Source organism: Camelus dromedarius, chromosome 31, assembly GCF_036321535.1.
Source record: "Camelus dromedarius isolate mCamDro1 chromosome 31, mCamDro1.pat, whole genome shotgun sequence".
In the NCBI taxonomy this organism is placed as follows: Eukaryota; Metazoa; Chordata; class Mammalia; order Artiodactyla; family Camelidae; genus Camelus; species Camelus dromedarius.
This window is the reverse complement of record NC_087466.1, coordinates 3,798,403-3,820,866: the sequence shown is the minus strand read 5'-3', so window position 1 is coordinate 3,820,866 and position 22,464 is coordinate 3,798,403. Positions and strand designations below refer to the sequence as shown.

General features: G+C 50.4%; 2 protein-coding genes across 6 annotated transcripts in view; one reads left to right on the top strand and one right to left on the bottom strand.

Annotated features, from left to right (window-relative positions):
• The window catches only part of LOC116149951 (immunoglobulin lambda variable 1-40), a 269,579-nt gene that overhangs the window by 83,125 nt on the left and 163,990 nt on the right, over positions 1-22,464 (top strand). The gene's annotated exons all lie outside the window — the stretch shown is intronic.
• PRAME (PRAME nuclear receptor transcriptional regulator) lies at positions 5,387-16,164 on the bottom strand. Of its 2 annotated transcripts, XM_010999948.3 has the most exons (7): positions 16,042-16,164; positions 15,162-15,204; positions 14,474-14,556; positions 9,820-9,886; positions 8,091-8,410; positions 7,145-7,753; positions 5,387-6,068 (listed from the first exon to the last, which is right to left on the bottom strand). In XM_010999948.3, the coding sequence occupies exons 4-7, from the start codon at positions 9,853-9,855 to the stop codon at positions 5,492-5,494; spliced, it is 1,542 nt and encodes a 513-aa protein (XP_010998250.2). In that variant the 5' UTR covers positions 9,856-9,886; positions 14,474-14,556; positions 15,162-15,204; positions 16,042-16,164; the 3' UTR covers positions 5,387-5,491. The 2 variants fall into 2 exon arrangements, with proteins under 2 accessions (XP_010998250.2, XP_064337476.1); XM_064481406.1 differs by lacking the exons at positions 9,820-9,886; positions 15,162-15,204; positions 16,042-16,164 and having other exon boundaries at positions 14,474-14,530.

Below are 22,464 nucleotides of genomic sequence, written 5' to 3'. Positions count from 1 at the left end.
CCATCAAGTGCCTACTTTAAGTGAAAATGTAAAAGTTCTTGGCTTGATAAGGAAAGAGAAAAGATTGTATGCTGAGGTTGCTCATGTCTACGGTATGAACGAATCATCTCTTGGTGAAATTGAAGGAAAAAGAAATCTATGCTGGTTTTGCTGTCACACCTCAAACTGCAAAAGTCATGGCCACAGTGCACAAGTGCTTAGTTAAGATGGAAAAAATATTAAATCACTACAATAAGATTTTTGAGATAGAGACTGCATTCACATAACTTTTATTACATTATGTTGTTATAATTGTTCTCTTTTATTGTTAGTTACTGTTGTTAATCTTCCTGATAAATTTAGCTGTATTATAGGTATGTTTGCATAGGAAAAAACATGTGTGTATAGGGTTTGATAGTATCCGCAGCTACAGATGTCCACTGAGGGTCTTGGAACATATCCCCCGTGGATAAGGGGGGAGCTATTGTATTTATTTCAAAAGAAAAAATTATTAGGGGCTGGGTACAGCTCAGTGGTAGAGTATGTGCTTAGCATGCACGAGGTCCTGGGTTCAATTGCCAGTACCTCTATTTAAAAAAAAAAAAAAGACAAAAGTATTGTCTTGTTTAATCACCCTATGAAACATTGAGATAACTATGAACAACTTATTTTACCGGTGAGTAAACAGGGTCAAACCGTTAAGTGGCACGATAATTTTAAATATACATTTGCAGCCCTTCCCCCCAACTTTTGCCTAACTTCCCAGGGCAGCCCCAGGGCTCCTGGTAAACTCTGCAGGAAAGCTAGCAAGCACTCTGTTGCTCGTAGGTCTCCAATCTCACTCGGAAATGCCCGCAAACATAAAAGAGCCCTAGGCTATCTGCCTGGGTGCCCCTCCCTCCCTCCACTGTGTTCACCCCAAGCTCTATGAGTCTGGAAGACACTGGACCCTGTACATGGATCAAAAAAAAATATACATTTTTTTAAATTCCAAAAAGTTCCAAAAAGCAATTTGCCTGGCGTTGGCAACTACATACAAAGCATTTACACGATACTTACAACTATTTACGTACATTGACTTTGTATTAGGTATTATAAGGGATCTAGAGATGATTTAAAGCATGCAGGAGGATGTGTGAAGTTATATGCAAAGACTGCTATTTTATATAAGGACTCGAGCATCCGTGGTTTTGGGTACCTGCGGAGGAGGGGAGCCCTGGAGCCAATCCCCCGATGAAATAGAGGGAGGATGGTACTTTCAGAACTTCTCTTGGTCCCCCTGCCTTGGATGCTCTTTCTGGGGTATCCCTGCCCCGGCTCTTGGCCTGCTTCAGGGCCACAGCTTCTCAGCAAAGCTTCCCTGACCGTGATTCAAAAATCACAACCTCACAGGCCCTGCTCCCTTCCAAAACTGTGTTTTTCAATAGCGTTTACCACCTGCTAACACACAAGTTTAAAATACGTCTTACTTCTTTTCTGTCTCCACCCACTAGACTATAAGCTACATTCGTGAGAGCAAGGACTCCTATTTTATTTACTGCTGTATTCTTTGCTTCAAGAGCAAGAGTCTGGCATACTGTCAATGCTGAATGTTTGGTACATAAATAGTTATTAATATGATCATTTACGTACAACAGCCCTGAACCCATCACTGCAGGCTCTCCAAGCATTTAATGATACCCAAATCCTAATGATTTAACGCTACCATGCAAGGGAGAAATCCAGCCAGTATGTGTGTTGTGGGGGAGCGGATAATTGGCATAAAAGTTTTGTAATATATTTCTCCCTACAAGGATATGCTGAGACCTTCTGTGCCACTAACACGTTTCGCTGACACTAAGGAACATGTTAATGTTTACATTTGACCATGTCTGAAATCAAATAGCATTTCATCAGTAACATTTCATAGTTTGCTTGGCAGTGTGTATTTTTTTTTAAATTTTTTGGGGAGGAGGTAATTAGGCTTTTATTTATTATTTTTTAATAGAGATACTGAGAGTTGAATCCAGGACCTCATGCATGCTAAGCACACACTCTACCACTGAGCCATACCCTCCCCCCTCTTTTTTATTTTCTTGTGGTATCAGAATATCAGAAATAATGTTGTGTCTCACAGTTGATGCCATCTTAGATTCAACGAAAAAATCTTTTTCTTTTCACAAGCTGAACACAGCCTTCTAAATTTATTTCACAAGTTACTAATGGGACACTAGCTGCATTATATAGGCAAATGGTTTAGACTGGGACTGGCAAATTGGCTTGCCCCCTGTTTTTTTGCCCAGCTAGCAAGCTAAGAATAGTTTTCACATTTTTTAGGGTTTTTTTAACTTTAAAAAATACATTTAAGTTTTTACATCTTTTTAATGGGGGTGGGGGGAACTGTAAAGAAATATCTTGTGGCCCGTGAAATTTATATGGCATTCAAATTGCAGCGTCCACAAATAAAGTTTTATTGGAACATAGCCAGGATCACTCGCCATTACCCGTGGCAGAGTCGAGACATTGCAACAGAGACCGCATGGCCCTTAATGCGTAGTTAGTATCTAGCCCTTTGCAGAGAAAGTTTGCAGACCATGGTTTCAGAGAACAAAACAGAGAATACAAAACTCCATGGCTCACCCGTTCTAGTGTGTCCAGATGATTCAGCGCAGCTCAGTATTTCCTACTTTGGGCCCTGAGGGAAGATGAATCTGGAGTGTCCTTGTCTTCAAGTCCCAGAGAGATTTCTCCCAAGTTCATCAGGGCCACTTCCACTGTCCTGAGTCTGTAGATCTCTTACTCCAAAAGCCTTTCTCAGTGAGGCTGGGTCAGAAGATTCCCCCACCTTTTAAAGCCTGTGTAATCCAATCCTTAACATCTAAATCCAATCACGTTCTAGAACCAGTTTATCCCGAAGGTATTGTCTAGAGTGATTGCCAAAACCTTTCATCCAAATAGCTAGTGAAAGGAAACAATGTGGGTGGGGCTTCAGGGCCAGGCCCTGGGGCTGACTTCCAGGTCTGCCCCGAGGTGGGAGTCCCTGTCCGGATATCTGGCCTCCAGAGGTCCACCACCTGTGTCGTAAACTACTGGGGAGCAGTTGGGGGGGTAGCCCACGCAGCTCTTCCAGTGGAGCCTGAGCTGAAGTTAGAAAACTAAAAGGGCAGAAGTCCTCTTCCAACACCAGAAAGTTCTCCAGCTCTAGAGAGCAAAAACCTGCTCTCCTGTCCTGGTGGAGGTGGGGGGCGCCGGGGGGGCAGCCAGAAGGCAGGGCTGACTCCCAAGTGGTCTGCAGTTGAAGGCTCAGCACCCCTGGCATTCCTGGGTGCCCAAGTGGGGTCCTCACTGTTAGTCTTCATGCTTAATCCAGGAGCAACTTCTAGGCAGGAACCCATTCTTTCTCAATCCAGTTCTGGGGGTAACAGGATAGCCTGGTCACCCCTTCCTCTACCCTCCTCCGCCTTGCCTCCTCCTTCCCTCTCCCTTCCCTCGGCAACACCTAGATTATATCTCAAGCTTTCCTTCCCACGGCCTTTACAGTCCTCTGCACACAGACTCCTGGGCAAAGGGAGGGCTTCAAACAACTCCTAATTGGCAAGAATTATTTGTATTTCCACTCCTTCAAAGGCAACCAAGGCACAGAATTAGAACAGAGATAAGGTTCACTAATGAAAGCCTTCTCAGGTGCTGTAACCTGATATAACATCAAAAACACCTTTCTTATCAGGTCAACACATTGTAGCTTTAAATTTACAAAATATGTGTCAATTATATCTCAACAAAGCTGGAAAAATAAGTATAAATGATCTGACCACTAGAAAGAGCTCATTCTTATATATATATTTTTAAATGGAGGATGGTGAGTATCAAAGCCTTATGCTATCTGTATTCTCTTGGGTACATTTTAAAGCGTGATATTAGCAGTTTCATTTACTTAAAGTGTCTATTTTTATTGTATGCCGGAAACTGCATCCTTTGCAGTGTTTACGCTCATGATGAAAACATTTTGGCTGCCAACTTTTAGATGTCTGCAAAACCTTAGGGGAAAAGAAGGAGTTTTGACTACTTATAGTTTAGACCCGCTCTTTTAAAGAGTACTTAAATCTCAGAATCTCCTGGGATGTTGTTAAATGGATAGATTCCAGTGCTGCATCTCACACCTGAGAAACTCAGATTGCCAGGGGAGGGGGCTGGGAATTTGAACGTTCAATGTTGTCCCATTTGATTTCGAAGTGAGGGTGGCCTGGGGTGTAAAATCTTCAGATACTTTCAGAAGCGTTGATCTCATCTGTCCTATGATTAAAACACCCATGAGTCCGTGCCTTCAAGGGGAGCCTGAGTGTGGGCTGAAGGTCAGGAATTATTTTTCCTGCATTTGACACTTAGGCTGAGCCTCTGCTTTGGGAGAGCGTGTTCATGGTGACACAGTAGAACAATCAGAAGCTGGAGCTAGAGCTGGTAGCACCCCCTCCCCCTCAGAGATTCTGGGAGCCCCACCTCCTTTTCTGGGGCTTCTGAATGTTCTGCTGTGTGTAGGGCAATTGGGATGTGTAAACAAAGCCCAGAGATGTGGATCCAAACTTCTCAATTCAGGCTGCACTTTTGAATCACCGAGGCTGTGCATCTTAAACCTCCATGAAACTAAGGAATCACCGAAGCATCTTGTGAACGTGCACATTCTGGTCCAGCAGTTCTGGGTGGAGCCTGAGCGTCTGAATTTCTCACAAACTCCAAGGTGACACCCATGCTGCTTGGCCAAGGACCAAATTTTGAGCAGTAAGTACTAGGGAACTTTTGAAAAATACTGATGTCCCAGTTAATTCTGCTGATCCTACTTCAAACCAACAGAACCAGTATCTCCAGGAGTGGGACCAGGGAGTCTGTATTATTAAAGGTCCCAGATAGTTCTAAGGAGCAGGTGGGGTGCAAATCCTCTGCTTCAGATGGTGACAGCCCCTGCACAGCATTCCCAGGGTGAACAGCCTATCACTCCCTGCTGTGGGCTTAATTGTATCCTCCAAAATCCTGATTATGGTGAAGTCTTAAACACTGCCCCACCTTGTAACCATATTTGGGGGTAAGACCTCGTCCAGCCTAGAGAGTCTGAGCCTCACAGATGCTCACAACGTATTATTTAATCAGTAACTGCAGATTCCTGGGGTTTACGCAGGAGGATTAGGGTAACAGATCACAGACGACACCAGGGGATTGACAGTGAGGTTCCCTTTATTTCTGATTGTTTTTTTATAACCATCCATGCAGGGATCACTCCCCCATCCACCCCCAAGCCCCAGTACCCCTCCAGAAATTCAGATTCCTATTTCTAACTCTATGGGGCAAATCTCCCCAAGATCCCATCAACTCCCGAGTAACAAACATCCCCCCCACCGCCCCCAGCTCTAAATCGCTTTTCCTTTTCCCGCTCACACTGAACAATGGTCTGAAACTGTGGCTTGTGTCCCTTTGAGATGCACCTAGGTCTGGGCGGCCACATGCGAATGCCCAGAAGGAGGTCTGGGATGCGGGTACCCGGCTAGTCAGGCATGTAACAGGGGCACAGGATGGGGTCTGGGTCGTAGAAGGTCCTGTCCCCACAATGGGGACAGGGGTTGGCGCTGAACCAGACCATGCTGGGCCGGCCCGACTCCCGCAGCATCTGCTTCAGCCGGGCGTGCAGCTGGGCCAGCCGGCCCAGGTGCAGGGTGCCGCCCACGTCCTCGTAGCTCTCCAGGGGCGCAGGGTACAGCACGTGGCTCAGCTTGCTCAGCCCCACGGTGTGGCACAGCAGGCTCTCCAGGACGGCCATGGAGATGGGGTTGCCGCAGAAGCTAAAGGTCATGAGCTGGGAGCAGCGGCTCAGGGCAGGCAGGATGGCACTGAACTGGGCATCCATGATCCCGCACTCGTCCAAGTCCAGGTCCTGGAGGGTGGCAGAGGTTCTCTCGATCAGAACTTGGAGGGGCCCAGAGCTTACATTGGTCAGGCTGACCCCACTGAGACCCAGGTCCTTCAGCTGAGTGATGCTCGGGCACTGGGACAGATGCATCAGGTCTGATTCCGAAATCAGGCAGTTGGTTATCGACAGGGTCTCCAGGGGGGCCTTCAGGCACCTGGGGAGAGATGGAGCTGTTAGCCCTGGGGGATGGAGGCAGTGGGACCTGGGGTGGGCCAGGCTGTGAGGGAAGAGAGGCCCATTTCACCCAAACCCAAAGTCTTCCAAGGGATGTTGCCGTGCGGTGAACAAAGAGGTCAGGTCAGCCCAGGGTCAAGCAGAATCCCTTCTCCATCCCTAATCTGCTGTGACCAGGTCAACACATGGGAACCTCAGAGGCTCCCCGTGCTCACCTATCAAGCAGGGCACCACGTACCCCTCACAGGTGCCGTGAGCACACGTAAGGTAACAGCAGCAGGTGCCCACTGGGGAGCCTGACAGTGGTTCCCGAGCAGGAAAGGGAATCAGTGATCTTCACTATTGGCAAGCATGACCGGAAATGCTTTCAACTCGGGGTTCCTTCCAGCCACTGCCTGGTCCCCACCACCCGACTCTCTGTTCCCAGTGAGGCTACAGGGAGCCAAGCATGAAGGGCTAAGCCAGGTGAGGTCTGGCTACATCCAGTCTGCAGGGACAAACTCAGGTCACTGTACCACATACCCACTGACCACCCACCGCTTTCAGCTCTTCACTCTGGATCTCCCCCTTCAGCTCCAGAATCATACACTTCCCACGCGTCACCTCACCCATCAGGAGCCTAAAGCAACCTTAAGACAGACAGGAATTTGAGGCAGGGGGTAGGGAGTGACTCTTGTTGACAAACTGCTGAGTGCAGAGCTTCTGAGCTGAAACCTCATACCCGAGGGCTTTCCCCTAGCAGTGCCCTCCTCGCTTAGTCATTTTCTATCATCTTAACTTGGACATCTCTCTGGCAGAGTTCCCAGAGCTACTTCCACCTGGCCTGAAGCCCACACAGTAGAGTCCCAGCAAGAGGTCCCTTTGGATGGCATCTGACCTAGTTCACACATCTGACCTACCTATGCGTGGGGATAGAGCAGTGGGATTGTGGGGACCCCCCAGTGGCCTGTGCACCCTAGCACCGCCCCCAGCTGGCACGTGGTCCACAGATGCCCCAGGTGTAACGAGAAGGCAGAGGCCCACTCTGGTCTGCAGGGAAATGGAGCCACACCTCACCTGAGCACCTGGTCCAGGCGGCCCTCGAGGAAGGAGATGGAGTCGAGGTAGAGCTCCTGCAGGTGGTGCAGACTGAGGAACTGTGCAGTGAGCTGGCTGACACAGTGCTCTTCCTCCCCCGGCGCGGCGTGCGGGGCCATGTGGATGTGGGACAGGAGGAGCCGGCGCAGGTTACCCATCTGGCCCAGGTAAGGTGCGAACCTCCCCAGGGTGGCCAGCTTCCAGGTGCAGTTCACCTCCAGATCCTGGACAGAGTCCAGCTGCACCATTTTCAGGACCTTCTGGATGGTCTGCATTGGCATCGCAAAAATCTTCAGCTTCTGACAGCACAGCCGGAGTGAGCCTCCCCTCTGCTTGACCTTCTTAAGGAGGTAGGTGAGGGACTGGTCAGGGGTGCCCTCCTTGAGGCATAGGTCAATGAGCACCTCCACGGGGACCGAAGGCTGCTTTGGCCCTGCCCTCGAAACTTCCACTCGCCGCCTCTTCCTCACGGGCGGGGCGGCCTCTGGCTCCAGCAGTGAGCACAGGCTGGCCCTGCTGCTGGACCACATGGCCCAGAAGTCCTGGTGAGCGTTCCTGCGCAAATCCAGCACCTGCAGCTTCCACCTCCTGCGGGGCGAATGGCAGATGGACTGAGATGGGTCAAGACCAACGGGGACGGAGACCGTGCATCTCGGAACCCAGACAAGGACTCTACACCCCAGATGCCAGCTGCTCCCTGTGCTTCCGGGCCCTTCTTGGTCCCCACTTTAAGTGCCACCAGGAGGGGGTGGGCGCATGTGCCTTTGGTCATCTCTGCATCTTAATCAGCCCTGCCTGCCTGAAAGCCTGTCCAGAGCAGACCGGCCACAGCCCCAAGGCCGCCCTGTGGCCCAGCACCCTCCCTGACACCCCGCTGCATCTTGCTCAGACCCTCAGGCCTATCCACCTACTGGGTCACTCTCACCTGGGGCGGACCTCCTGGGTGAGCAGGACATCCAGGCCATCGATTGCAGCTTGGAAGGTGTCCAGGTGAGGCTGGTGCTCCCTCATCAGGGACCCCAGCGGGAGGCAGGGGAAGGGCCAGGCCTGCACCATGGCCTTCAGCATCTCACTGTGCCTCCCAGCAAAAGCCACTGTGAACAGCGGTGGGAAGAGCTCGGTGGGCAGCTCCTCCAGGGCGGCGATGGCCAAGGCCTCGTCCCGCAGCAGGCTCTGGCCTGCCAGTTCCAGGAGTCGGAGTGGGGTCTGGACGCCCATGCTGAAGAATCTGCTGCGGAATGAGTCCTGGGGGAACATCCAGAGAGCAAGACGTCCTTCTCGGGCCAAGCACGAGTGACCCCATCATCCTTCCACCCTCCAGGGACCCAACTCAAGGCTAAAGCCACTGCTCTGGCCAATGGGCGCCCAGGAGCCTGAGAGCTGACCCCACCCTCTTCAGAGAAAAGTTTCTGATTATCACTCAAGGACTGAAAACAGGAAGAATGATTTCAGCCCAGCACAGCCTCTTTCTAAACTCCAACAAATAACCCAGATGGGAAAGATTAAGGAGCACCCACACAGCCGTTTACAACTCTGTAAATGAGACACACTGCTGTAATAAGACAGATAAACAACAGGGACCCACTGTATAGCACAGGGTACCATATTCAGTATCTTGTAATATATAATGGGAAAAAAATCTGAAAAAATATATACAGAGTATATGTGTAACTGAATCACTTTGCTGTACACCTGAAACTGACACAACATTGTAAATCAACTGTATCTCAACCAAAACTGTATTTTAAAAAATCTTCACTACTCCCCTCACAATTAAAAAAAAAAATCTGTAAATGAGAAACCATAAAAGCAGCATGACAGTATTTGCTAGTATGTAGAGGGTAGAGATGAAAAAAAAAAAAAAACCCTCCAAAATGCCCCTTTTATGTGTCTCTTCAGTGAATATCATTATTACCACTTGGCTCAGGGGAGCAAAGAGGTCACATTCAAAACAGAGCCTCCACTCTTTAAAATAGTATATGGAATTTTTTGAAAAAGCTTTTAGTTTTTAAAACAAAAACGAACAAATAAAAAGTTCTTCAAACTAGTAAAATCACACAACCATAAATAACACGAATCATAATCACTGGTCACAAACTAAAAATGTGAAACATCATCCAAAAATTCCAATTAATTAGATGTCTTTCATTTCTAAAAAATCCTATTTGGTTAAGAAATAGTGTAACCGACTGTAAGAATGGCATAAACCAAAGCAGGAATCAAAGTGTTTGGGATTAAGGCAAAACTGCATTTAGAAGAAAAAGCAAGGCCTGCTTTTGCAAACGTGTACGGAAAGACAAAGAAAAGTTCTCTGGGTGATTGATGTTGGCCTGAGGGGCCTGCCCGAGGAGACCTGGGCTCGGGCAGCACTCAGAGCCCAAGGATCCTGACACCAGAGCGCGTGGGCGTGGTGCAGGGAACCTTCTGCTCCAGGCCTCGGGGTCCCGCCTCTGGCTCCCCAGAAGCAGTTACAGGCCTCTCTGGCCACACTTTCAGATCCTAGCTGAAATTTCCATTTCCAACTGAAAGCGAAATCTTATCGCTGGATCTCCACCCAGCTAATGCTGCTTGGATCTTTGATTTTCTCCTTACATACAATTGATGGGATCATATGCCCGCTCATGAGAGAGGTAGATAAAAAAGAGAAAACCAACCTGGAAGTATACTCGTTGAGGGAGTTTGGGCCACATCAAAATTATCCAAATGTTTGAGGTAAGACAGCTATATGCAGACAGTGGTGCCACCCCAAAAGAAAAAGAAATAAAATAAAATTCCTGGGTACCAGTCACTTATATGTTACCTAAAACTGTAAAACAAACGTGTGCTCATTCATGGGAGAACAGAGGTACAACTGAGGGGCAGTGGATCTTCCAGATTTTAAGGGTCAAGGCTTCCCCAGAGGGGGAGGTCAGGTCAAAATTAACACTAAGAGTTGACCAGGAGGAGGCGGTGGCCAAGCGTTTGTAATGAGACCAAGGAAATCACCCAGGACCGGGAAAAGTGTACTTTGTTTGGAAAATTTCCAAGTCTTTTGTCTGGATGGACTTGAGAAATTCCAAGTGGATTGGCTAAAGAGGAAACCAGGTGGATCCCTTAATCCCAAAACAAACCCACAACCCAGTCTTCCTCCCTCCCTGGAGGCAAAGGGCGTTCCCTCCCAGAAACTGGAATCAGCTAACCAGCTTGAGAAGATTAAATGTAGGAATGTGGATTGGGAGTGGCCTGAATAGTAGAGGTGGCCAAACCTGGGACACTCCCTGTCCAGTTCTGAAAGCCACTGAGGGGTCAGAGCTGTGGGCTCCTTGGGATCTTGAAATCAAAGAGAGAAATAAAGGAGGAGCCAAGATTGGGTGACCTTTCCCACACCTCAGCCCCTCCCAGGAAGCTGGTCAGGACCAGGCACTGTCCAGGGTTCTGGACCCTAACCATGCTCTTCAAAGACCCCTTCCCAAGCGTCATTTAACATTTCCTCAACCCTAGGGAACAAATGATGCAAAAGCAGCTTCAAAAGCCCCTAGCCCCTCCCCTAAGCCTCTCATGCACAGGGATGCTGATGAGAGCATGCCATTAAGCCCAGAAATAAGTCAGTTTTCCTCTCGCTCCACCTTAAGCATGGGTGCGCTTACACTGATGCCTCTCCGTTTCCCCTTGGGAGATGTGAAGCTACATTTGTACCGAAGGGCTTGGGGATGATTCCCGTGCTGGGCTGGCTCACACCTTGGTTCTGCTGAGGTTTCAGAACACAGAGAGACGGAACCTCTGCGTTGCGATGATTCTCCGGGCCTCTCCACCTCCTGCATTGTGATGCCCTAACAATGCTTCTGCTCCACCGGCGAGGAAGAGACAGGCATTCTCGGAAGGATACTTTCCATTTTGGTAATTTCCCAGAGACTGCTTTCTCCAAATTCCTACCATCCATTTGCCTAGGACAGGGTTAAATCAGAACGTGTACTATGGGCATTTTAACTCCCTGGCAATCACCGTCACCAATCAGCAGCAGGAGATGGAGATGAGCGACAATAACCAGAAATGTCCCTGTTATGGGGCAGCCACTGGGCGCAGCTGTAGTGCTGGTGCTTTCCATCCAGTGCCTCAAATAACCATCACAAAAAAGCTACAGTTCACTGTTAGTTTCATTTTCAGCCTGATGAATCCGGTACCCAGCCAGGGGAGGACACTGCTGTGGTCCGTGCAGGGAGTAGCCCGTAGACATGCTCGGGGAGAGGTTTGGATGCATCTGCCCCAGTGAGCATTAGAACACATGGACTGACTTCCCATGGACCTCAGGGAAACAGGAAATGGCAGATGTCCACACATGGGATGTTTCCATGGGATCCCAGCGTCCAGGAGATCAAAGGAGCCAGGAGGCACCACTGTCTTCGAATGATCTAAAAATGTGCAGTATTAACCAAACAGTCCTCCCCTGTCAAGCAGGAGACACCCCTCTGTCCACCTCCACCTCCACGCACTTTGTCCTGGATGCTGTTCTGCTGGAGGAGGGTCAATGATCCTCACGGTTCCAGGACCATTGGTATTAGCCCCGAAGGCACAATCTGCTATGCCTCATGCTGACGGCTGGCAGGAGGCACTGGGCAAAGCGGATGCAGTCACAGGGTCATCTTCTGCCCAGCGGGCCCCCTCCTACCACCTCGACACCCAGACTCCCCCTTCTATCAGCAATCCTTGATTTACTCAAAACATTTATGGGGTGCCTGGGGTGCCTCAACTGCTGTTCTGGGAGACAGCAAGGGACACCCAGGGAAAGAGCCTGACCTTCCTCTAGTTATTAAGTACCAGGAAGGTGATGAATCACATGATAAATGTAATTAACATTGCTGCCAGTTATACGTGAAACTCGTTGAGAGTAAATCCTAAGAGTTCTCATTACAGGGGAAAATTTTTTTTCTACTTTATAATTTTGTATCCATGTAAGATGATGGACGTTCACTAAACTGACTGGGGCCATCACTGCACCATGTAGGTAAGTCGAATGGTGATGTTCCACCCCTTAAACTCATCCAGTGCTGTCAGTGCTATCTCAATATGACTGGAAGAAAAACAATGTCATGGTTTTCTGCTCAGTGTATCTCTGAGGCATGGACCTTGTGTTCTACTAAGCAGACAAATGAAAAGGAAGCAAGCCAAAAAAAATAATGACAGGCCACCTGGTCTGCATGGTGGAGCAGGGCCATCGAGCTGACAATGCCCACTCAAATTTCGAAGCAACCTTCGTGATCTAAGGCAAAGCTATGATTTTCCTGCAGCCATGACGTATTTTTTCAAAACATTAGGAATTCTCTTATGTGATCAGTTGTAAATGTTTAGAGAAGTTAGAAAAAATTAAAATAGTAAAACTATTTTTTTTTCAGTATACTGTGATTTTAAGCCCCAACAGTTAAAATGGTTTGTTTCTTTGGGAAAAACTTATCAAGAGTAGTTTCAACATCAGTTGCCTTCTTTTTTTTTTCTTTTATTTGCCTTATCACATAACTTTCACTTTGGGGGTGAACATCTTTTCCACGCCCTGGTGAACTGTCACACTGCCTCCTAAGTCTAGATCTGCTTCCAACATTTTATCCGTTGTGCTTTTAGGGCCTGAAAGATCTCAGAGTTCCTCTACTGTGAAGAGATCTGCTGGCATCACTGCCTCTGGGACATCTTCATTTTTCAGTTACAACCATGTTCAGTCATTCATGCTTTTCTGAGAGATGGGGAATGTGAGCTCGAAGTTGGATTCGGAATCAGAACAGTGGGTAAACGTCAATTTTTTCTTTCCATGTGCAGCGACTAAGGCTCAGAAGGGGGAGTCACAGAGCGGGCCACAGGTGGGTGACCCGGGAATGAGGCCCCTGGCTCCTGGCCCAGGGCTCCCTAAGCCTTCACTTGCGCCAGCCCAATGGGAGGGTGCCCAGAGAAGTCTCCTGAGGACAGGAACATCCCACTCTATCTGTGGGAGGCAGACAAAGTCGGGGACGCGAGGGGAGGACAGGAGTCCCCATTTAGCGGACACTGCCCACCACAGTCCGGAGACTCAGCAGGCATGTGGGCATACCAGGTCCTGCCAGGTCTCCTAGGAGGAGGGGGAGGGGTGCAATAATTGGAGAGAAATCTGGAAAGACCTGCGCTCACTGCCTCGAGGCACCTGTGCTCAGCAGTTGTCCCCCTGGAGTTCAGAGCATCTCCTGGGAGGAAACCTCCCAGCGCTGCAGGTCCCTGACAGGAGCAAGTCAGTAGATGTGCTGAGGGCGTGTCACCAAGGGCCTGGAGAGCAGACTGCATGAGGCGGGGGCTAAGAAGGGTGTGGGGAGCCCAGCTCCCACTGTGGCTGCAGGAGGCCCGTGGCCTGGGCCCTGCTCACCCTCCAGTCCGTAGGGGTGAGAAGCACTAAGGAAGGGGCCTTCTGGCAGCCCAGGGCTGATCCTTCTTCCTCCGCCCCAAACTCCTCCAGAGTCATGACCCTGATCTCTCCCCTTTGCACATCCTCCTCCTCTCAGGGTCCCAGGTCCAGTCTGTCCTGACACAGACAATGTGTCTGCGGCTCTGGGACACAAGTTCACCACACCCTGCTCTGGAGGCAGCAGTGACGCTGGGAGTTACCAGGCCTCCTGGTATCAACAGCACCCATGGGCTTCTCAATACCCCCAATGCACAAGGTCGTTCTCAGGCCTGGGGTCTCCTCTCCATCCTCCAGCTCCAAGTCTGGCCACGTGGTCTCCCCAGCCTCCTTGGGCTGCGGCGGGAGGACTCGCTATGCTGTCTTGTTGCTTTCTTTCCCAGAGTGGCCCCTACCTCCAGCGGTCCCAGCCCCAGCTTAGGGAGACTATAATCCCCCAGGGCTCACCCACCCTGACCCTGCGTGACACCACACAGGAGCCAAATCTCGGGTCTGATGCCAGCCCTGCTCCTTCACCCTGAATACAGGTTCTGAATGTCACCGTGGCTTCAGAAATGGGTCCCCAGCATGCTGAAACTGCTTCTTATAAAGAGGCAGCAGGAGGGGGCGAGGGGAGAGCTCAGTGGTAGAGAACGTGCTTAGCATGCACGAGGTTCTGGGTTCAATCCCCAGTACTTCCATTTAATAAATTAAAAAATAAACCTAATTACCTGCCCACCACCACCACCAACAAAAAACAAAGGCAACAGGAAGGATGCTCCATTGGGGAAGTGACTTGGAAAGATAAAGGCTGTCCCTCATCTTCCTTCCCCTGTGAGGGCCTCAGGATGCAGACTCCATCCAGCACGATGACCAGCACAGAGAGGATGAGCGGGCTTCTTGGGACACCGAGACTGTCCAGGGGACCAGCTTACCTGAAGATGTCTTCCACCCACGCTGGTCCAGCTCCGACTGGCCTCAGGTCCTCCGAAACTCAGTCACCAGTGTCCACCCAAGTCTGAGAGCAAGAACCAAAATGCCACAAAAACAGGGACTGCGTGTACTGAACAAGCCACGGGCTCCCATGAAAATCTCTGGGAACACTGCTGAGGACAAAACTGAAAACTGGAGCCCCGATCCCGCCCTTTCCGCGCCAGACTCCTCCTGCTGCCAAACCCGACTAATTTCTCATGGGCTGATCCAGCGGTCAACCGAAGGGCAGACCCTGGGCTCAGGTCAAAATCACCTTCCCCTCTAGGACACTGACCTCTATCTTGCAGTCACATTTCTTGACCCCCACGCCCTGGCACCTCCAGAGGGGACAGGTTCTTAGAGCGGCCACCCCATTTCCAACGCAAACCGGCCGGCTGACGAGCTCCAGCGATAATGCAGACCGGGTTCGGTGGACTATTACGTCTACAGATCATGGCTGCGGCCCCCTCCACAGAGCACGTGGCCCGGCCCGGCCCAAGGCGAGCGCCCCACTCCGTCTGGCCTTCACAGCGGACCAACATTGTGATAACTCGTTTTCAGGTAGAAAATAGGCGGGGGCCCGTGGGGGTCACCGGGGACTAGATCAAGGTCACCTTGCGGGGAAGCGGAGCAATCAGGGCTGAAACTTACGTTTTGTGCGGCCACGCCTCGCCACGCGGTCCCCTCTCAGACGCTGTGGAGACAGAACTGCTGAGTCAGCAGCTCCCCTCCCGGAAACCACGCGGTCGGACCAATCCCGGTTTCTGTTTCCTCCTGGGGAAAGTCTCACGAGATCCTGGGATCGCGAGTGGGGTCACCCAGAGAGGCCGGAAGGGGTTCGTTTTAATAGGCTGGGCTGGCATGGGGAGAGGGGGAGGGGTGGTGCCCGTGGCCACGCCCATGGGACTGCGCGGGGTCGGGGATAGGGAGTACAGCTAGGGTTGCGGAATGGGGATGGGATGGGGGTCCCGTAGAGAGACAGAATGTAGGATGCGTGGGATGGGGATGGATTGGGGGGATGGGTGAGGTGGGGTTAGGGGATGGAGATGGAATGAGGGTGGGGGTGGAGATGGGTGGAGGGATGCTGTGGCGATGGAGGGTGGAATGGAGGATGGGAGTAAGGCATGGAGTGGGATGAGGGGCCTCTTAGGCCCAAAGGGTGAGGCGGAGTGGCCTAGAAACTCCCACCTCCAACTCCCTCCCCACCCCCCGCCTCTGGGCCTGTGCTTCAGGCAAACCCTTTTCCCTCGATGGGACTCGGGTGTCATTGAAAATTCCGGCCCCCATGAGCGAGGGTTCTCGCCCCACCCCTCGTGTAGATGAGATGTCCCTCCCCTTGGCCAGTCCAATGCCCTCTACTCTACGGACTTTACCGCTTGTGTGCCTCCTGGTGGAGAGGAGACCCCAGCTGGGGTTGGATTAGACAGTCCTCCCTCCAGACCTTGCTTTCCTCTGTCGCTGCCCCCCTTCCCCCACGAGTTGGTTTTCCAGCTTTTTCAGAAGCCACAAATTCCGCGTCTGGTCTACTCACCCCTGTCTGGTCTCCGCGGTCCCTCCGATGGCCTCAGCTTGCCCTGGTCCTGAGCTCAGGCTTCTGTACTTTCCACCCAGGGACCCCTTCGGACAAAGTCACGACGGGGCCTGGAAATAACGGACAATGTGGGCGGGACCTTTCTGAGGAGCTTCCAAGGATGCTGAGCTAGGTGGGAGGCCCCCCAGCGCTCGGAACCAGCCTTCCCTGGAGCCAGCAGTGCCCCTCAACCCTCGGTATCGCGTGTCCCGGCCACCAGGGGGCACCAGGGACCTGAAACGCAGGACCTTGCAGGGCAGATTTTGGCGCCTCCATCCTCCCAGTCCCTCTGCTGGAGAAAGTCAGTCTTCTGGAGATAAGGTGAGAGCCAGATGGGCGGGTATCCTTTTCGTAGGGGGTTGAGAGCCAGCGGAGCACCCCCTCCTCCTCCGTCACTCTTACTGACCTGAGGGACCGCCTTTGAGTCGTCCTCACTCAAGCCCAGGAGGTACTTGCCCTCCTCGGACTGTGAGACGTTTCTGAAAGTGGGGTCAGGCACTATGTCCTTGTCTTCCCAGTGACCCCAGATCTTTAATCACGGGTCACAAGAAGGTCACGGTGGCTGAGACTAACACGCAGGGCGGTCATGCTGGCAGGGTTTCATGGATCTCCCCTGCCCTTCCCCCCAGACATCCCCCTGCCTGTGAGCAAAGGAGTTTAAGGGGTCCAGTTACACATGTGAACAAATGAAGGAATGAATGAATGGATAGGTACATACACATGAGGGCCTTGTGTTGATCCCTCCGACCTGGGATTGCCACCTGAAACAGGGCTAATATAATCCGACTGTTTTCAACGTGGAAGTGGAGACAGCCTCCCCCTCCTGCCTCTCCCCTAGACTCATTCAATAAACATTTGTCCTTGTGAGACTGCAGATCCCACGCTCAAGGACATGCATGCTCAGAAGTTTTAGGGTGGAAACAGAGAGGAAAAAAAAAAAAAAAAACCAAAGCAAACAGAACTCAAACAAGAAGACTACTGTCTTAAAGTGGCAAGTTGTGACTAAGTCTCTGAAGAAAACAGGACAGAGGATGGACTTGAAATGGAAAGGGTATGGGCTTGAAGATTGCTGGTCCCTATTAGCATGATCTGGCTGCTGGTTTTATTTTCCCTTGTTTTCTTTTCTTTCTCTTTACTTTTTTTTTTTTTTTCTTGGTGGAGGAGTGGGGATAATTAGGTTTACTTATTTATATCACGCAGGTACAGGGGATTGAACCCAGGACGTGGTGCGTGCTAAGCATGGGCTCCACCACTGAGCTATACCCCAACCCCCAACAACTAGGCTTCTGATATCTGTTTTATATCTGATTGTGTGGGCAAATTATTCTAGAACAAATCAAATAGGATGGCGCTTCCTGTATCTTGAAGTGCCTGAAAATCCCCCAGTAACAGGAGATCTCAAAGGAGAAACCCTCTGTTTACTGCTCACAGGAAGCACCTGGCACCTTCTAGTATTTTCCCTGGGACCTCTCCCGTGTGGACCCCAAGCCACTGGCCCCAAACCCAGCACAAACCTCCATCTGGTGGGTTTCTGACGTGGTTATTCAGTCACGGGCACTTTATTGCTGTTATCCATCCTCTGATGATTTGCTGTTGATACGATTATGTTCCCTACTCCTCAGGACGGCTCCTTTCCAGCCTTTATTGACTAAGAGAAGTGAACATTCTCATTTGCTGAAGGGCTGATGGAGAGGATGCTGTGATTCATGGCCTGCATCCCATGAAAAGCATGTCTCCCCTGCCATTAGATGTGCAGACAACCCTGCCCTGCCAGCACCCTCCACAAGCTGAGGGCCCAGGAGGGATCTGCCCCCACCAGATCACGCCCGTTCCCGGGGCAGCCTGAGTGCCGAGATTGGTGGACGCAACAATATACAGGCAAGGATGTGTCACTGCCACATGGATGCACCCTGCAGAGCTGTCCCAGCTCCAGCGGCCACCACCCTCCAGAAGCTGCCATGGGGCAGGCTGGGATTGTCTCACTGCTGCTCCGGGTTCTGAGACGTCCACTGTCCAGTTCTCCTTCCTGTCCTTTCTCCCGGCTCAGGAGTCGGATCGGCACTGCGGTCTGAAGGCTCTCCCTGTTGACCCCTACGCTTTCTCCCTTTATCCTCCCCAGGCCTGGGAAGGATTCTTCAATCTCCTGCATGCCCCTCTCACCTAGTGAACCCCCTTGGAGAGCAAGAATGTCACACCACGGAGTCTCATTCCCTGACCTGCTCCCTCCCATACTCTGCATTGGAGGTGATGCCAACAGTGCCTCCTGACCATCTAAGCGTCAGTTTCCAGGGAAACCTGGCCTGTGACATGTGGTAACAAGAATGTGGCCTGGAGACTCTTTGGGCAAACACTGGGGTTCAGCTTCCTCACATAAACTCTCTCCCTGATTTACTTAACAAACAGCATTATTGAGTGGGCTGTTGGGGTACATTTCTTTGTCTTCAGGAAGATTCAGATATGTGAAGTATGAAGAAAAGAGAATTTTAAGCAGAGGGGAAGCCTGCACAAAGGCACTGAGGTTGAGGGAATATGGCCATTTGAAGGAAAAGAAATCCATTGGGGCTGGGGGCTCATCACCTGGGGTCAGAGGGGCAGGAGATGAGTGGGGGAGGTGGGCAGCAGACAGATCATGTGAGGACCAGAAGCCAAGGTAAAGAGATTGGATATTTTTCTAAATGAAAAGAGAATTTGTTTGAGGCTATTTTTTCATAATTTTTACATGAAATCATTCGTGTTTTAAAGACATGAAGGTGGTTTTGTCTGAATGAACTTTACAGGGAAAAAAAAAGGAAGCCGGCAGAGCCCGTGGGTCCCATGGTTCTTGTCCGGGTACGTGCTGGGGCTTGGACCAAGCAGAGTGGATAGTGACTGGGGGCTTCAGGATACAGTTTTGAGACTGTCTGTCTGATTAGAAGTGGGGCATGAAGGAAGGGAAAGAGATGGTTACTCCTGGAGGTTTGACTTTTCCTGTGCATTTGTGTGGGATATTTTACCTTTATTTAAAAAATAGTTGTGTTTGTGCAGAGAAACGTCAGCTTTAATTTGACCTCAGAGAAGCAGTTGAGAATTGTTTTCTTGTGTATTTTAGATTTATTTGCTTTGTTTTTACGGCTATTAACAATAATTTGTGTTAGTGGTCCTTTTGTCACCCCGTTGGTGGCATTTGTGGTTCCTGATTTCTGTTTCATGTCCTAATGTGTGGGCACATGTATCTAGAAGAGTTTTAAATGAGAAAGTGGACTCCTGAGGTGGGAGCCCCGAGTTTGCTCCCGGTGCTACCTGAATGTGGGACAGGGGACAGGGTGGCTCCTCATGAATATTAGAGGTTTGCTTCTTGGAAGAAGTTCTTGGACACTTGGAAGTTTCCTGGGGCTCCTCCGTGGCTTTCCCAAGAGAGGATAGTGCTGGTCCATGTCCCCTCTCTGATGAATTTCTGAGCTATTACTGCTTAATTGTTTTCTCAAATAACAGACATGATTATCTAAACCAATGTCTAAAATAAGAAGCATAAAAATGATGGAAACAGACTCAAGCAATAGTGATGAATTAAAATGATCACTTCCCTGAAACATCTTCCTTTCTCCCTAGTCCTAGATGCCATCATTGACCATGGAGTCACTTCTCCTGTGCTCCCAAAATTCAGTTGATAAAAAGAGCTGCCTCACAGGCATAACCTGGTTCCAGAGCTGCGGTGGGACAGGCTAGGTAGTCCTGGGGTGAGCGTCTGGGCCACCTGGTGTGGCAGGTGAAACACCCCATCCCAGAGGGAGTTCATGGAGAAAGAGAAATGAGCTTAGAGGGGAATCGCGGGGTTTAAGGGGCCTAGTACTGAGCTGGAGGGCGAAGGGAGAGGAACGGAGGGTGACACCAGCGGGATTTCCAGCCTCAACTTTGCTGCCTCCTAGGTGCTCAGTTGGCACCACGTGAGGCCACCAGGGGGCAGCGATGGCATGGACTTACGGACAATACTTGCTGCTTGTACTGTCCTGTATAAAGTTTCAAGAGCTGCTTCCCACAGAACCCCTCTTATGCCCCACAGAGTTTGTGCCCCAGCAATTCATCTTCAAAAGTGCTAATAAATGGCCTGGGACTCATGTTCGGGCTGCAGTGGGAAAACACCACAGAGACAGAGGATGGAGGGGCATGAGAAGTCTCCTAACAGTGACTAAGAAGGAATGAATGTGATCCTGGTCCCCAGCTCTGCCTTTGATTCCTGGGAAGTAGGGCAATGGGATCTTGCAGCTGCCTGGGACCCTGTCCTCTCTTTCCCCAATAGCACCAAGGGGACGTTCTGGGATTCCTCACCCAGGAACCACGATGACCCCCACCAGGAACGATGTGAAATCCTTGAGCTGGAACAATTTCACACACGCTGTCATGGACTCAGTCTGTCCTGACTCCACATGTGATGAAAGAGTTAATTCACTAGTAAAGGCTGCTGTCCAGGGATAGAGAAGTGTCTAGAATCAACTCCGGGTCAGGGTGTCAGGGAAGCAGGGACAGGAGCAGGTTTGTATGGAGGCCCCGCCCTCCTCTGCAGCAGGGGGAGGGGATAAGAGAGGTCTGGGGGACAAGGACCAGGGTTGGGGGCTCAGAAGGCAGTGCTCTGGGGCATCTCGACCAAGGCGTGGGCTCTGCTCCTTGTCACCCTCCTCACTCAGGGCACAGGTGGGGATCCAGGGAAGGGACATGGGGACATGTAGTTGATCCTTTGTGTCTACATTCTCAGGGTGACCTGGGTTGGGGCCCAGCCCTGAACTGACCCTAGTGTGTTTTTGCTCTTTTCAGAGTCCTGGGCCCAGTCTGCCCTGACTCAGCCTCCCTTGGTGTCCAGGACTCCGGGACAGACATTCACCATCTCCTGCGCTGGAACCAGCAGTGATGCTGGGTCTGGAAACTATGTCTCCTGGTACCAACAGGTCCCAAGAACGGCCCCCAAACTCCTGATATATGAAGTCAATAAACGAGCCTCAGGGATCCCTGATCGCTTCTCTGGCTCCAAGTCTGGCAACATGGCCTCCCTGACCATCTCTGGGCTCCAGTCTGAGGACGAGGCTGATTGCTCCTGTGCCTCATATAGAAGCAGCTACAATGTGCACAGTGTTCCACGTTCATGGGGAATTGAGACCACAACCTGCCCTGAGCTCACTCAGCTCTTCTCTCCTGAACTCAGAATCTCATTTGTTTTTGCTTATTATTTTATTTTGGAAAAATTCCAAACTGAAATGAACCTTTAAGGGTAATACAAAGAACTCCTTCTTAAACTTTTTACCTACTTGGGCAGCTGTGAACATTTTGTCATATTTACATTATCTCCTTATCTCTCATTTTCTCTCTTCCTCTATATGAGCATATGTAGCTTTATGTTTATATGCAAATGTATACGTAACCAGACAGATACAACACATACCCCCTGCCCTGTGTGAAGTCTCAAAAGCTGCTGCACCATGAGCCCCTCCTAAGGGTGATAACTAGCGATGGAGTTTCAGATTTATTCCGCCCTTACAAGTCCTTTTCTTGAGAGACCCTCAACAGCCCCAGGTTTTAGCCTCAAATCTAACCTATCAGCCTTTGTGGAAGATGGGAACAGAGGGATGTGTGAGGATCTATGCTAAGAGGAAGATTAAAAAGGGGTTGGGAGGGAGGGAGAACTGCCAGGCCCTGCTTTGGTGCCTGAGAAGTGGCAATTAGGACTCTGTCCTCACCCTTGTTCCACATGGCAATGTGGGGTATCCCACACATGCACATGGTAACTCCTATAGCAGGAGTATATAGGGACATCCCAAGGGTGGCTTCTATCCCAGGGGACCACCTCAGGGTCAGTGGTAAGGTCCATTCACTCCTCTAAATGATGGGGTCAAAACAGAGCCCAGGGAATAAGGGCGGAGAGACTGAGTTCGGCTTTAACTGAGGAGCAGGGGAGGAAGTGGCACTGATTCCTATTGCTACATGTTGTCCTGTCATCAGACTGGATTGGAGAATAAAGCCAGTGGTCACTTGACTCATGGTCCAGAGACGCCTGGGCAGGTGCATGGGCTCAGCTCCTCCTCCTCACCCGGGGTCATCACTGGCTGATTCCCATTGACTGAGTGTGGACCAGGGCAGGACGCTAATCAGAAGCACAGAGGTTCTGCACAGAGAGAAATGTTTTTTGAAATTGTAAATTGTCACGAATACTCTGAAAATGAGAAACAAGGGCTGAGTTGGTATTTAAAAGGGGGAGCAGAGAAAGAGGTTTTGGACCCCCTTTCTGGTCCCCAAGCACATAGGAAACAATCTTATGTTTCCCAAGGAAAAGGGGTGGGAAGGGATAAATTTGGGAGTTTAGGATTAAATGTTAGCCACTATATAGAAACATAGATTTTTTTTTAAAGTTTCTTCTAT

Coding starts and splice junctions, on each gene's coding strand:
- PRAME (XM_010999948.3), bottom strand. CDS start 9,855: ATGTGGCCCAAACTCCCTCAACGAGTATACTTCCAG. Junction 8,411..9,819: donor CTCAACGAGTATACTTCCAG/GTTGGTTTTCTC, acceptor ATGTTCCCCCAG/GACTCATTCCGCAGCAGATT. Junction 6,069..7,144: donor CGCCTGGACCAGGTGCTCAG/GTGAGGTGTGGC, acceptor ATCTCTCCCCAG/GTGCCTGAAGGCCCCCCTGG.